Genomic DNA, 14,036 nt, shown 5'->3' on the forward strand with positions numbered 1-14,036 from the left:
CAGATCTTGATGAAAATACAGGGCTTGGCCACAGCCTGTGTTGTAAAATTCCTTTGTTACGTGCTGCGAAGAAGTATTGCAGTGTGGTGCTCATGTTTTATGAATTTAATCCACAGCCATTTTCTTCAGGCTTTCAATATGAAGCTGAGAAAGGAAAATGGTGTATGTATATCATGTTGGCCATCTACTCTCACTCTTCCTGCTGGCCTCAGATAGTTCTCTTCTGGTGAGTTTATGTTACAGCTGTGACATGACCCAATCATGGGTTTAGATTTCAACATCTTGCCCATCTTGCTGACCTTTTAAGCTCTCTTGACCTTCTACTGCAGAGGCTTTTTCAGGTTGTTGCTGAGGCTTCTGTAAAGCATTTTCCAGGTTGATCAGAGGCTGTGACAGTTTTGTGTCTGATATCCCCAGTATTGGGTACTCTTTTTTTGGGGTACTCCATGTGATGAGAATGACAGTGTTAATTACGCTGATAGATTGCTAACAGGACAGCTGAAGTTGGCTGAAAGAAAATTTTAGCAAGATGAAAATTCTCACTGTTGGCTGAAGATACCTCATTTTAAACGTACCAAAGGTAGTTCTTGATTTTACTGGAAATCTGTTGGTTCTGGCATCTTTGACCAGAAATCGAGGTATGACTATGGATCTCTAATTACTCCTTGAAGCACATGTGCTGGAGCAGATGAAATGTCAAACTGCCAAGTCTCTCTCACTGAGCATCTCTGAATATTTAAAAATAGAAATAAAGGAAGGAATTCTTTTTATCTGCTTCGTACTCGCTCTGCAGTGAGCTGCAGAGATGGTAATGAGTAGTTCATCAGATTCTCGTGTTTGCTGGAGCATGGTGATGTGCAGGAAGTTGTGAAGGTCCCCTCCTGGAGCCCTCTCTGGATCCAGTACAGAACACACCAGGATTAGCTTTCATTCCTTTCATTTCTTTAAAATTGGTCTTCCCAAAGTCCCTGTGGCCTCTTTGTGGCTGATGGCATTGGCGTCGTTTTTAAGTCCTTCCTCCCGGCCTCCATGTCTCTCATCTTTGGATTCTAATCCTGTGTTTCTAATTTCATTCTGTGTCCTGCAGTTTTCAACTGGTATTCCCTGCACTCTGTCCTGATCCTCTTTTTTTTTCCCTCCTGCTATGTTTTTTATCAATATTATTTCCTTTGCAAATAGAAATGTGGTTATTGTGTCATGCCAAGTGATTCCAGTGCTGAATGTTGACCTGCCTCCAGCCCTCTCCTCCTACATTTACCCATCAGTTCAAGCTTAGCAGGGCTGAAACAGGCATTTTAATCCTGATTCCCAAAGGTCTCCCGCTGACCTCCTTTCTGAGTTCTGAGGAAAGCATCAGCACCATCTATTATTCAGCCTGTAAGCTTCGCAGCCTTTTTGACTCAACCTTGCTTTCGACTGCCACATCCAGGGTAACTCCAGATCTTTCAGTTTCCTCATAACTGCTTGGAAATACAGCACTTATTGTCATGCTTTCAGTTAAAACACAGTTCTGTCTCTCTTCATCTTATGTCTCAATTGTTACCCTTTTCTCTGTCCTTGACAATTGACTTTTATTTTTGAAATCCATCATGGCTGCCAAGATTGCTGCCCAGCTTATTCTTTTGATCATGTCACGGTTCTCTTTGCATTCCTAGGCTGATCTGCCTGCTCTGTTTTATCACCTCATAGCCTGTCTGTGTTTGTTTCCAGGCTCTCAATGGCTCCCCTTTTTCCTCATCCCCTTCCAAGGAGCCACACTATAGAGCTAGCTTTCATTGGTCATTTATTCAGTTCTCAAATAAACAACCCTCAGCCTCTTCCCATCCTATTCATCATACTTGGGGGAATTCTTTGTAGATATCCATGCTGTACTCCCTGATTTTATTTCAAATCTCTCCTTAAACCACTTCTGTGCTAGAAACTCACTCAACTCCATGCTCCTGAGCCTGCTGTTATCCTGTTGACCAAAGTCAAATTTTTGGTGTATGCTTGGAAGTCTGGCTAGTGGATGTCCTATCCAATTGCCTCACAGTTTCCTTTCTACGTGTAAATATGAATGTTAGATGTGGCATTTATTGTTTTTCATGTGATAAATAAAACTAATTAGGAAATAGCAAAGTAGGGAACTTAAAAACCTGGCATATTATTCTTGCAATGTATTTATAGTTATAGTCTTGTGATACTTTAAAAGGGAAACTATAATATATTTTATAAATAATGTTGGACAGTTAGCAAAACGTAAATGTCAGAAGAGCCTACTTCTACAATTACATCTCTTATTGACTATTGTAATTCATTTCTTATTGGCCTTCCCAGCCGTGCCCTAGACAGTTTAGAAAGTTTAGAGTGCTCCAAAGGGATTTTTAATGGCTGTGAACTCATGGAGATGTGTTCTCTACAAACACAATTTGCCATGAAATCCTTATATATAAGACAGTTTCATCACAGTGAGATTAAGCACCCCAAAGACAAAACTCTGGTGTGACTTCGCACATGGATAAATCTCAGTGTTTTGAGGTTTGAACATTGCAATGCTCTAATCAACAGCTGAGATCAGCCTTCCTGTAGCGGGTGTCCATAGGAATTGCCTTGTAAGGTTTTAACACTAACTGGTGTGAAGATAAAATGAAGCTATTCTAGGCATTTAATCCAAACTGAAATAATTTGTGGGAATTTGTTGTAGGTGTGTTTTTCACCATGAAAAAAATAAACGCTTGATTGCTTTCAAAAAGGCAGAAATTTAGATTTTATGACTTAGTGGCTGTCTCATTTGGCTATATGTTGGCCTCCTGTTGTTTAAGCCAAGTGGCCAGTAGATTAAAGGAAGGGAGAGACTTCTGTGTGCTCTGTTATGGGGTAATGGGGAACCTCACTGTATGTATATTCCCAATAGTCAATTGGCCTGCATTGCTTATGAGGGTGGATATCTGTCAATTGTGGTAGCAGTTACTATCTAAACACTTCCAATATCATCTGTTTTTAATGTTTTATCATGCTTAAACAGAACTTGAGGTGAATTTTACTAAAACTTTCGAGTCAACAAAAAACCTTTTGTTCTCAGGGATCCTGTTTCATAGTAGGGCTCTATTGCATCCTTCCACTGAAGTATTATTCCATAGCAAAAAAACTCAAAAGTATGGAGTTACATATATTATTGTTTTTTTGCATGTGATATCAATGACCTCCTTTAATTCAGATATAAAAGCCACAAGGTATCCTCACTGATAGAACCACATTCTTTTTTTCAAGCTGCAATTTTGGTAGAAAAGCAGCCAAAATGCATTTACTTGGGGAGGATTGCTTGCAAGTACTGGTATTTTTAAGCCAGGTTAATGCATTACACACCAGAAAAAAACTGCAGGCCCATTTTCAGTACACACAGAATGATAATGGCTGAATTCAAACTGCTCGGTGGAGGATTTAGCAAGAGAAATGCTGACATGATAATAGGGCAGGCTGCTGGGATGCGCTGAAACTTCCCTGGAGAGCAGTGGGGGATCTCCAGCAGGTGCCATAACAGAAAGTTCCATCTCCCTTTGAAACCCTGTGTTCCTTCCCCTCCGAGGTGGCTGGCAAGCATTACACCCCAGGTGTGCTGATGATTTTTCTTCCTATTCAGTGCATTTCATCTGGTAGGCTGCTCTGCAATTTTCTGTTTGTCCCGGTAATAGCAGTGCTACCAGTGATGCTCCTGAATTTCTGCACTAACTTGCAGTTTGTTTAACCTCTCCTATGGGCTGCTGTCAAATGCACGGGAGACTGATGGCCTTAGCTGTCAGCGTAATGGGAATAGGAAGCTGCAGGAAGGTTTACTTTTAAAGTTAGCTCGAGTTTTCAAGATGATAGTAATAGATTGCTATTGGCAATAAAATCAGTAGATAATGTTCTGCCCTCAGGATCACATTGTGTTTACAGGGAAGGCAGCAAGAGCTTTGTTCAGTCTGACAGTCAATGGGACAGGTAAATGCTTTCCTTCCTCTGAGTTATGTAGGATGCTGCTATTTGTCAGCAGTGACCAAACACACATACCTGGCTTTTGTTCCTTTTTACCCTTTATGGTTCCCATCCTAATTCTACATCATTGTGCTCCCAGCAAAGCAAGCAGCTACATTCTTGTAGATTTTGAAGGCAATGTTGTTGAGCACCTTGAAATTTCAAGAAAATGAGAAGTGTTTGGAAGTATTTTGATGTGTGCAGCATGTGAGAGTGTGACCTGTGCATGCACAAGGCTTAGTGCTGGGCAGGACAGAGAATGAAGGCATGAGGAGGTTTGGTTTGGGTTAGGAAACGGGAAGCGGGAGACATGTACACAGAAGTTGTAAAGAAGAAGGCAGTAGAGAGGAAAGCAGGGGGAGTGGAGCCATGCTCTGGGCCAAAGCTGAGTGCAGGCTGTTAAATCCAAGTTTGCTTTTGAAGATTTCAGTTGGGAGAAGGCTTCTTTGCAGGACAGCAAGCAGGGAAGAAACAGCTCTGGGCATGGAAATGTGCAAGTGGGAGCTTGAGGCTCGCTTTTGGATGGTGCCAGGGCAGAACTAATGCTCTACTGCTTGAACTGAAACTTGGAATTCTGGTAACACAATGGGCTCGGCACTGCTCAGTGTGGCTCCAGAAATTCCTGCTTCTGCATATTGCAGGAAAAATAACCCCAAATCAAGCCAAAAGTTACTTGAAAGTTCTTTGTTCTTTTTTACAGTCTCTTTGAGGTTTGCCTTTTAGATTTTATTTCATTTTTATCTTCATGGCTCCAGTAATACACACATTCGTGTTGTGGATGTTTTATATCCTTGGTTAAGTGCCTGTTGTGGGACCTGAACAAAATGAAGGATTGGCACATTTATGGGATTGTATGAAGTTGGTTTATTCCTGCAGTTGTAACTCTTGGAAAAAGGTGTCCTCTGTTTTGCTGTAAGAAGACTGAATATAAAACAGCATGAAGTGTCTGAATGATTCTTATGAGCAGGGTAGGTGAGTAATGGTACTGTTTCTGAGTTCCAAAGATTATAGCACTAGAACCAAACATGTTGGCCACCAGAAGTTTAAGTCACAGGAAATGAAGAGTGGAGCCAAGTTAACTTTGTCTAGTTCTGTACTGAGCCATTTGAAACCAATCCGTGCTAAATGCAGGTGGGATTTCTTGTTTGCATGCTTTGGTTTATTTCTGATTATGAAATCGCTTTAATATTTGAAAGACACAAAACATTGTGCCTTGTGATCTTCTCAGCTTTTATTGCTTTCATTTCTCTTGGTTCAGGAACATGACATTGTACGTAATTCATGAGTTCATAGAGTTGTTTCCTATTCTCATTCTTCTGCATACACATGCTTTCTGTCATCCTTCTTTAAATCTTACTAAATTGGTATGAGTATCTGATGGGCAGATAGATAAGTATAAAGTAAATTCCTCTTGTCTTTTTACCCTGTTCCAGAGAAGTTTGTGGCGTTTCTTAGGGTTGAAGAAAGTTGCTGTTTGATGGCTTTCCAAAACAACTTGAATTTTAGTGCTGCCAGTATTGGTGGGATTTTTGTGATCGTTGTAAGTTCTCCATTATAGAGTTTGTGTGACAAATCTTGAACACCTGAGGTTGGTTTTCAGCAATGAGCTTTTCAAATCGTGGCCTCATGACACACTCTCAAGAAGAGAGGGACTCATAATGCTCAATAAATCTGAATCACTTTAGACCTGAGGCAGCTAAAGCCAAAAAGTATCTCCAAAGCTACTGGAAGTTGTATGAAAAAATGTCTTGCGCTGTTCGTATAAATCAAAAGCATTTCAGGAGGTGAAGGATGTTGGTGTGAAGGAACAAAAGAACTTTGTAAAGGTAGAGGTCTCTCAGAAGGGATTCACGGGCTGTAAAGATGAATGCAACAAAAATACTGGGAGGTTCAGTAGTATTGGAGCAAACTGACTGTCTTATTACTGAATATTGTTCTCCCTCAAATTCAAGATTTTATCAGTAACAACCTTGTGAACTTCAGAGCGTAGCAGGAAAGGACGCAAGGCATGGTCAGAGGTGCTGTGCTTAGGCTGTGTGCCAGCTTTGGCTTGGAAATCAGAGGCAAAGTTGGTGTATTTATGGCTATTTTGATTGACTGTTTTCCATAAGGCAATGAGGAGGGTGCTAACAGAGAATGCAATTAGACAGATGTGTTACAGCCTTGGAAACACAGCAGCAGCTATGGGACCAGCTGCCATCCAAAGAATTAAATAATATTGCTATAAACAAGCATTGTTATTTGGATACCACACTGAAATAGTGAAATGGGAAGGTAAAGCAGTGTGCTACAGTCTGTAGATTGTGTCAAGCAGTTAAGGTGTAGGTGCATACTGCATTACTGAGCTGACTAGCTCAAAGGAGATGTTGACTTTGGTATCAGGGATTGCGTTTGCTGTTTCTTGGTATCCCTGTGCAAATCCTTCTTTGTTGTGGAAAATGATACAAGACTCATGGGATGTCCAACAGCACAGGTTTAGTGTAGCACAGTTGTTTTTCAAAAGCTCTACAGAAATGTTTCCTTGCCCTTTAGGATTTTCTTCGTCCTAAAACAATATTTGCAAGTGCATGCTTTAAATGTAGCTGGGGATTAATAGCAATTGGACAAAGGCTTTAGATTTAGCTACCTAGTTGTATTCCTGGTACACTAAGAAATTGAAAAGCTTTTGATGTGAAGATACACATTTGGCCACGTATGCATTCCAGTTTTTTGTTCCTTTCCTAAGTTCATACATCTAATAAATGAATCTTCTGCATGAGCAACTTAGCATTTGCTTTTGAAGACAATGAACAATAACTAAATTCATATCTGGTCTTTGTCAGACATTACTACAAATTATGAGAGCCAGACAGGAGTTTATTACCTTCGTGGTGTTCTCTTTCACAAATTAGGCTCTTGGAATATCCAGCTCGCTCAATATTGTAGATCCATTCATCACAATTAGATTGCTGCGCTGGCAAAGTTAAGTCCTGCTAACTTAATTGACTAACTAGTGTATGCTGTGGATGTGGAGTGAGGACAACTCCAAGCAGTTTCTGAGCATTCTGGCACGTGCGTGTTGCAAAAGGCACAAACAAGGGCACCCACATTTGCTCTCTCTAAGAATTTTCTGCTCCTATTCCCCAGCTTCCCTACAGGCAATTGCAGGGTACTCTTTGTTATGCAAAGGAAATGTTAAGGATTAGTTCAGATTTCACAGAAGACCAAAACACCCGTTTATGTCATCCTCCTGTGGCTGACCAACCAGGCTGTTGCCTCGGGTACCTTCACCAAGTTCTTGCTCTTGTATGGGCTGAACTGCAGTGCCCAGACTGAGCTCTGCCCAGCACTTCACTTGAAGACTTGCTCATCTTTAGACATACAGTTGTGCTCACTGACTTTTGTCCTTCCTGATTCAGATGCACAGCGCTGTGTGAGTTTGAGAAAGGCACATAATCTGTTTTTGCTGCAGTCTCCTTGACTGCCGGAAGATAATGGCTCTTAAGAATTTTTATTATTATTATTAAGAGGAAATTAAACTTACACACCTTTACACAGGCCAGGCTTTGAACTGCATGTAATCTGAAAGTGTGCTTTTCATGCCATGTGTTTTTATTGCAAAGCTTGTGCTCTGAAATGCCTGTTAAGGGTTGGCCCTTGGAAGAGCCTTTCTTTAGGTTATTGTCTGCAAAATCAATCTGTGCAGAAGAAGCACAGGGATTAGACAGACTTATTTCTATTTATTGCCACATGACGAATCCATTCAGGCTCAGAGAACACACCAGAGCTTATATTTTCCATTCTAGCTCCTGTTCTCATATTTTGAGGCACAAAGTCCCTAACTTATTGTTCAGCCCAAGCTCCATGAGTGGCTTTGTGTAAAGGATTTAGGGCTGGACCATTCCTGTTTGTCTGTGTAGCACTTTGCATGTGTTCAGTATTTCAGCAGAAGAGTTGAGTCACGTTCACGCTCAAATCCCAGCCTCCAAAAGTTTCTGCAGCATGTGCTGCGATACCCCTTTAGATTGTTGTTCTTGTCCAAATATTATTCTGGGATTCATCTTTGGAAAACGGGCCAAAATAATACAGAAGAATAACAGCCTTGAAAAACATCTGCCTAGTGGAGGTAGAAGAGACCACAGCAGCAGCACTGTGATTTACAGCAGCCTACTGCCTACTGGGAAATGAGCATTAATGACAAATTCACAAGGGAGAAGCTAGACCCTAACTGCTTGGGTTTGGCTACCAAGGGCAACAACCTGCAAGTTCTGCCTCTGTGTTGTTGCTTTGGCAACTCTCACAAGACTGGTGAAATGTTTTTATACTGCATGTCGATACAAATCCAGCTTTTCTGGGAGCAGCGAGATGAAATTCATCTCAGAAGTGCTTGCATGTTTTACAATTCATTGTTTTCACTTAATGTGTTGCAGTATATCGTGGTAAATGTGCTATTACACTTTTAGCTTGCTAAGCTTCTTGTTAAGGCATCACTGTAATTTTCCTTGTTAGATTCAGGTTTTATTGTTTGTTCAGTCGTCTTCCTAAAGGTATAGGATGTGTTTTCTTAAAACACATCTGAGCAAACATTTTGTGAATTGGAGTTTGGGCAAGGTAGACAGCAGCATAACCAAAACTAAGGTCTGTGAAGTTATTTTATTATGAATTTTGCAGTTTGGTGGGTAACTGGTGTTTGGGGAGCTTGATGTGACACTCAAAATATACTACTGTTTATTCAGATGGCTTAGAAGTGGGTAGATGGGAATGGAATCATAGAATCACAGGATGCCTTGGGTTGGAATAGACCTTAAAGACCATCCAGCTCCTGGGCTGGTTGCCTCCCACCAGATCAGGGTGCCCAGGGCTCCATCCAACCTGGCCTTAAGCCCCTCTAGGTGTAGAGTATCCACAGCATCTTTGAGCAAACACAGAGGATGCTTCACCATGGCTGTCCACATCCTTGCATTGGTTGCCTGGAAATCCTAAGGCTCCTCATTTAGCATTTCAAGGTTGAGGCTTTACAGCTCAGATCCCTGTGCAACTTGTCCTTCTGGGCACACCATTACGTGCTGCATGCTTCCTGCATTCGGTGGGGCAGTGTGTGCAGGAGGCTTTGCAGCTCACAGGGCATTTTTTGTTGTGGCTCTTAACAGTGTGCCCCAGGCTTCACTAAATAGACAACCTCATTAAAAGAGGAATAGCGATAGTAAAGCAGTGACTTTCTCATGCCATCTAACTCACATATTTGACATGATTGCTGGGCCCTCCAAGTACTTAATTGATTGACTTAATTGATTTAGTGGCACTGGAGGCTATGGCATGGAAATAAAGGGACAAGATGAGGATAAGGGGTGAAAAAATTTATGATAGGTGCCAAGCAGCCTGAGGGAAATTAGAAATGCTACAGATCTCAGAAGTAGCTAAATCAATTCCATGTGATGTGCAGGGAGGGGTGGGGGGCAGAGGAGAAGAAGCAGGAAATGGAGTGGCAAAGGGGAGAGAAAATACTCTTGGGCTGCAGGGACCGGGCCAAGCACGAGGGGCTGATGCATGAAGGATGGTGCCTGTGGTGGCTGCCCATATTGCTGCCTAGGAAGTATTTCAGACTTCCTTCTTTAACAGCAAGAAATGGCATCTGAACCTATGAATAAAATGTAATACAGACATCAGGTTTAGCCTGAAAAGAACAACTGTTGCAGCACATGACTTAGTTAGCTAATGCAAGGCTTTGTCAGTGCTTGCATTTTAAGATCATAAATGTTTTCAATAGTGACTAAAGTCACACGAGACCTAAAATAATTTGGAAGCTGTGTACAGTGAATTTATTTAACAACTGAAGCTTAATTGTTAAATTACCTTCTAATCTGCGCAATATTTAATTGACTGTATTGAACCGCGGTACAAATTAAGTCTTCTCTGTAATGTGTTCTGCCATACTGCAGCCCTCCACCAATCCCACACCTCACTGAAGGCGTGCTAAATGGCTCATAGCAGCACTCAGCAAAGGTGCCATAAAAACATCAAATAGTTTGTGATGGACTCCACCAGCGTGTGCATATGGGGGTGTCATAAACATCCCTGAGCTATGAAATGCTCCTCTATAGGCTCTTGACCCACTACAGATGGGATTAAGTGGTAAAACCCTAAAGACAAAAGAGCCAGAGGAGCTGGGGTGGGAGGGGCTTTACAAAAATGATGCAGTCCCGACCTGGTGTTTTGCAGTGGTGAGTTTGTACCAACTGCAACAGGTGTCATTCCTGCTTAATGACGAGTAAAGAGTCAGACACTCATAAAATAATATTTGGAAGAAAGTGCTGGAAAATGTAAAAAGGACACAGTCCATGAATCAAGCTCTGAAAGCACAGATTCAAAGGAGTGCTTGTACCTTCACTGTGGTACAGGTGTGTATGCAACGTTACGTTTTATGTGTATGTTCCAAGCCAGTATCCCTCAAACAAATAGAAAACTCTGCCTGCTCCGTACAGTGAAGCAGGATGATGTTGCAGTCACCTTTACTTAATTTGTGCAGTATATGAGGTATCGTAACCATTACAACCATAACCATTTTCCAATAGTTAATGAGGGTTCCCGAATAAATCGGAGCGTCTCCATCTGCTGCCTTACATTGTGGGCGATCTTTTGCCATGGTAGAATGGTCTTCAAATTTAATTCCATGAGGAAGGAATCTGATCACAGTTTAATTTCAGTGCAGAACACTGTCTCGCAATCAATAAAGCAATGTCAAAGAACATAGATTTAATAGGAGCCGGAGATAACGTTCCCTTGTCATATGCAGAGTAGAGAGATGGGAACATTTCATTTCATTGTAAGAGATAGAATGCAAGCGTGCTTTCAGAGGAACCTAGTAAATCAATACCAGTGTGTTATCTAAGGAAGATCATTAATTTTGAACACTTAACACATTGTGAAAGTCTGGAGCACACCTTTAGCTTAGCCATGTTCAGCCCAAAGTCAGCATCAAGCTTCCATTTCCCTAAGAACAAGCAGTCTCAATCTCAGGAAGTTAGGAGCCATTTAATGAGGAATGAAAGTGACATACGTCCAGTCTGCTGTTTTATATATAGTCAGCTTTCTCTTAGGTGCTGCCTTCCCATTGAAACTCCTGTGCCTGTTCTGCGGGAGCCACATTACCTGTCACTGCCTCACAGGCACACAGCCCTTTCTCCTCCATGCGCACACATCCTCTCTGGTTTTGAATTTTAAAGTGTTCTTTAAACTCTAAAAATAACCGGTTGTTTAGAGATTGCCTGGATACCACGCTGCTTCTCAAAATGTGCTTTTCTCCAAACCAGCAGGAATCTGGACCTCAAAAGAATTCTCTGCGGCTTTGCCTGCTCTCAGAAATATCCCTGGATTAATGGGGAGCAGGGTGATACATCAGAGGGTAGGAATTCAAACTAATAGGTTGGGTTAGAGAAACTTTTCAAGGACGTTATTCTGAGTAGAACTGCTTCAACGTTACTTTGGTAATGAAATGGTAATTATATCAGAGTGAGAAGGATGCTAGTACCTGGTGTTGCTGTCTGGCCAAAACATGCTTCATAGGATTATAGAATCGTGAAGGCTGGAAAAGTGCACTAGGATCATCTGGTCCAGCCATCGATCCATCACCACCAAGCTTACTGTGCTTTTTGTGGAGTTCTTTTACTGCTTTAAGTGAAACCTCACCTGCTGCTTAGTGCTGTAGAGATAAAGCGACCCTGCTGTCGATTTGCAGAGATTGGATCTCTCACCCCTCATCCTGCAGTCTGTCCTCAGAGTTGCTCTGTGGGAAGCTACAAGTAGCTGCTGTGCTCTCTTCCTATTCCTACCAACAGGGATTCTGTACCTACAATGCTGTTTACCTTCTAATTAGGTAGTGATATGTGTTAATTGAATTATATCTCACCTGAAGATACAAAGAAAAATATTCAGTTGACGCTTTTTTTATCAACTTATTAAAAATAAGTCACGTTTGGCCAGATTTTGAAAAGGGAATAGGCAGAAATAGTTCAGATGTTAATTGATTTTGACACCAGGGAATGCTTGTTTTTAATTCCATAGGTGCATTGAGATCCAGGTGAAGCACCGATGGAAGGAAACGATACAGATTTAATGGAACATTTTGATGGGTATTTCTTGCTGTGTTTTCTTCTTTTTTAATAGCTACTGCAGCACCACCACGCAGTTCATGAGATATCGTACATCGCAAAGGATATCACAGACCACCGAGCGTTTGGATATGTGTGTGGAAAGGAGGGAAATCATCGATTTGTGGCAATAAAAACAGCCCAGGCAGTAAGTATCAGATAATTGCCATTTCCTTCATCATACTTCATAGAATCATATCACAGAATCATAGAATGGCTTGGGTTGAAAAGGACCACAATGGTCATCTAGTGTCAACCCCCTGCTATGTGCAGAGTCGCCAACCAGCAGACCAGGCTGCCCAGAGCCACATCCAGCCTGGCTTTGAATGCCTCCTGGGACGGGGTACCCACAACCTCCTTGGGCAACCTGTTCCAGTGCTTCACCACCCTCTGGGTGAAAAACTTCCTCCTAACATCTAACCTAAACCTCCCCTGTCTCAGTTTAAAACCAATCCCTCTTGTCCTATCACTATCCACTCTCAAAAACAGCCATTCCCCCTCCTGTTTATACGCTCCCTTCAAGTATTGGAAGACCACAGTGAGGTCTTCCCAGAGCCTTCTCTTCTCCAAGCTAAACAAGCCCAGTTCCCTCAACTTTTCTTCATAGGAGCAGTGCTCCAGCCCTCTGGTCCTCCTCTGGACTTGTTCCAATAGCTCAGTTGAAAGGCCGTGTTCATAACCATCTCTTTAAGAGACCCATCTTGTATTCTCTCTGTGTTTGGAGTTTGTTTTGATGTTCTTAAATGGCCAATTAATGAAACCATTTTGGGAAAAAAGAAGAAAAGCAATATATTTCACTATTGACAATTATTCTTGATGGGTTTTTTTGTACTTTTTTTTTCCCAGTGATTAATTACAATTTTCCTTTCCTCTATATAAACCTTTCACACTGCTTCTATTTCCGTAGGCTGAACCTGTGATTCTGGACTTGCGAGATCTGTTTCAGCTCATCTATGAACTGAAACAAAGGGAAGAAATGGAAAAAAAGGCGCAAAAAGACAAGCAGTGTGAACAGGCGGTATACCAGGTACATGCATAAGCTTAGACTACCACCAAACAAAAAATGCAGTTTGAAGTATCCCCAAGAATTGCTCCAGAGAGGCATGGGGTACCCTTAGCATCTGTTGACAGTGGTAGGTTTGAATGAAAAATGTGAATCTAAGGGATATGGTGAGTTCAGAGGTAGGATTAAACAGCGATGAAAGAGGTCACCTGGGGTAAGATGAACATGCTTGGCAACTTGAAGTGTCCTGCTCATTTCCAAGATAGAGTTTCTTCTAGTTGAAAACTTTAATGAGGGCCACTGTGTTGCAAGTAGTGCTTTTAATATATTGTGCTTTAGAGATGATTCATTGAACTTCTGAATGTGTGCATTTGAGTCAAATCAAATAAGGTGCAGGTTGCTAAACTCTCATGAAACAAGAATGGTGTTACTTTGTAGAATGACTTGACTTTATCTGCATACTGAAGAAAGAGAGCTATATACTTACCTGCACATTTTGCTTAGTTCTTTGCTGTCCTTTGGTTTCTGAATACAGTTCTTTTATCTCTGCCGTTTATGTTCTTTGCTTTTACTGCCTGTCCTCTTACTTTGCTGTAGACAATTTTGGAAGAAGATGTAGAAGACCCTGTATACCAGGTAATTTCTGAAGCTGCACGACCTGGGAGTTTCAGAAATGACTAGATATATGTTATCTTCAAACACAGCCAAAGCCTTTCACAAAATGTTTTGAAATGTATTGAGATAGATCTCATGAGAGACTACGTTTTACAGAAAGTAGCACGTTTAGGGATTAAGATGTAATAGCACAGCATTTCTGCATAGAAATACTAGATTGAATCTTTCCTAAAATGTACTTTTTGAGTCCAGATTTGAAGTTTCCAACTGAGATTTGTCATTATTTCCTTATTTTTTTT

The 14,036-nt window shown here is 41.3% G+C and overlaps 1 protein-coding gene across 7 annotated transcripts in view; it reads left to right on the top strand.

Annotated features, from left to right (window-relative positions):
- DAB1 (DAB adaptor protein 1) overlaps positions 1-14,036 on the top strand; it is a 245,280-nt gene that overhangs the window by 200,127 nt on the left and 31,117 nt on the right. For 4 of the 7 annotated variants that reach the window (XM_048947036.1, XM_048947041.1, XM_048947039.1 and 1 more), the window contains 3 exons: positions 12,136-12,267; positions 13,027-13,146; positions 13,720-13,758. In XM_048947036.1, coding sequence (XP_048802993.1) covers positions 12,136-12,267; positions 13,027-13,146; positions 13,720-13,758 — 291 coding nt within the window. The remainder of the gene's footprint in view (positions 1-12,135; positions 12,268-13,026; positions 13,147-13,719; positions 13,759-14,036) is intronic. The other 3 variants (XM_048947038.1, XM_048947037.1, XM_048947042.1) reach the window with 1 other exon arrangement.

This window comes from Lagopus muta, chromosome 5, assembly GCF_023343835.1.
Source record: "Lagopus muta isolate bLagMut1 chromosome 5, bLagMut1 primary, whole genome shotgun sequence".
Lineage (NCBI taxonomy): Eukaryota > Metazoa > Chordata > Aves > Galliformes > Phasianidae > Lagopus > Lagopus muta.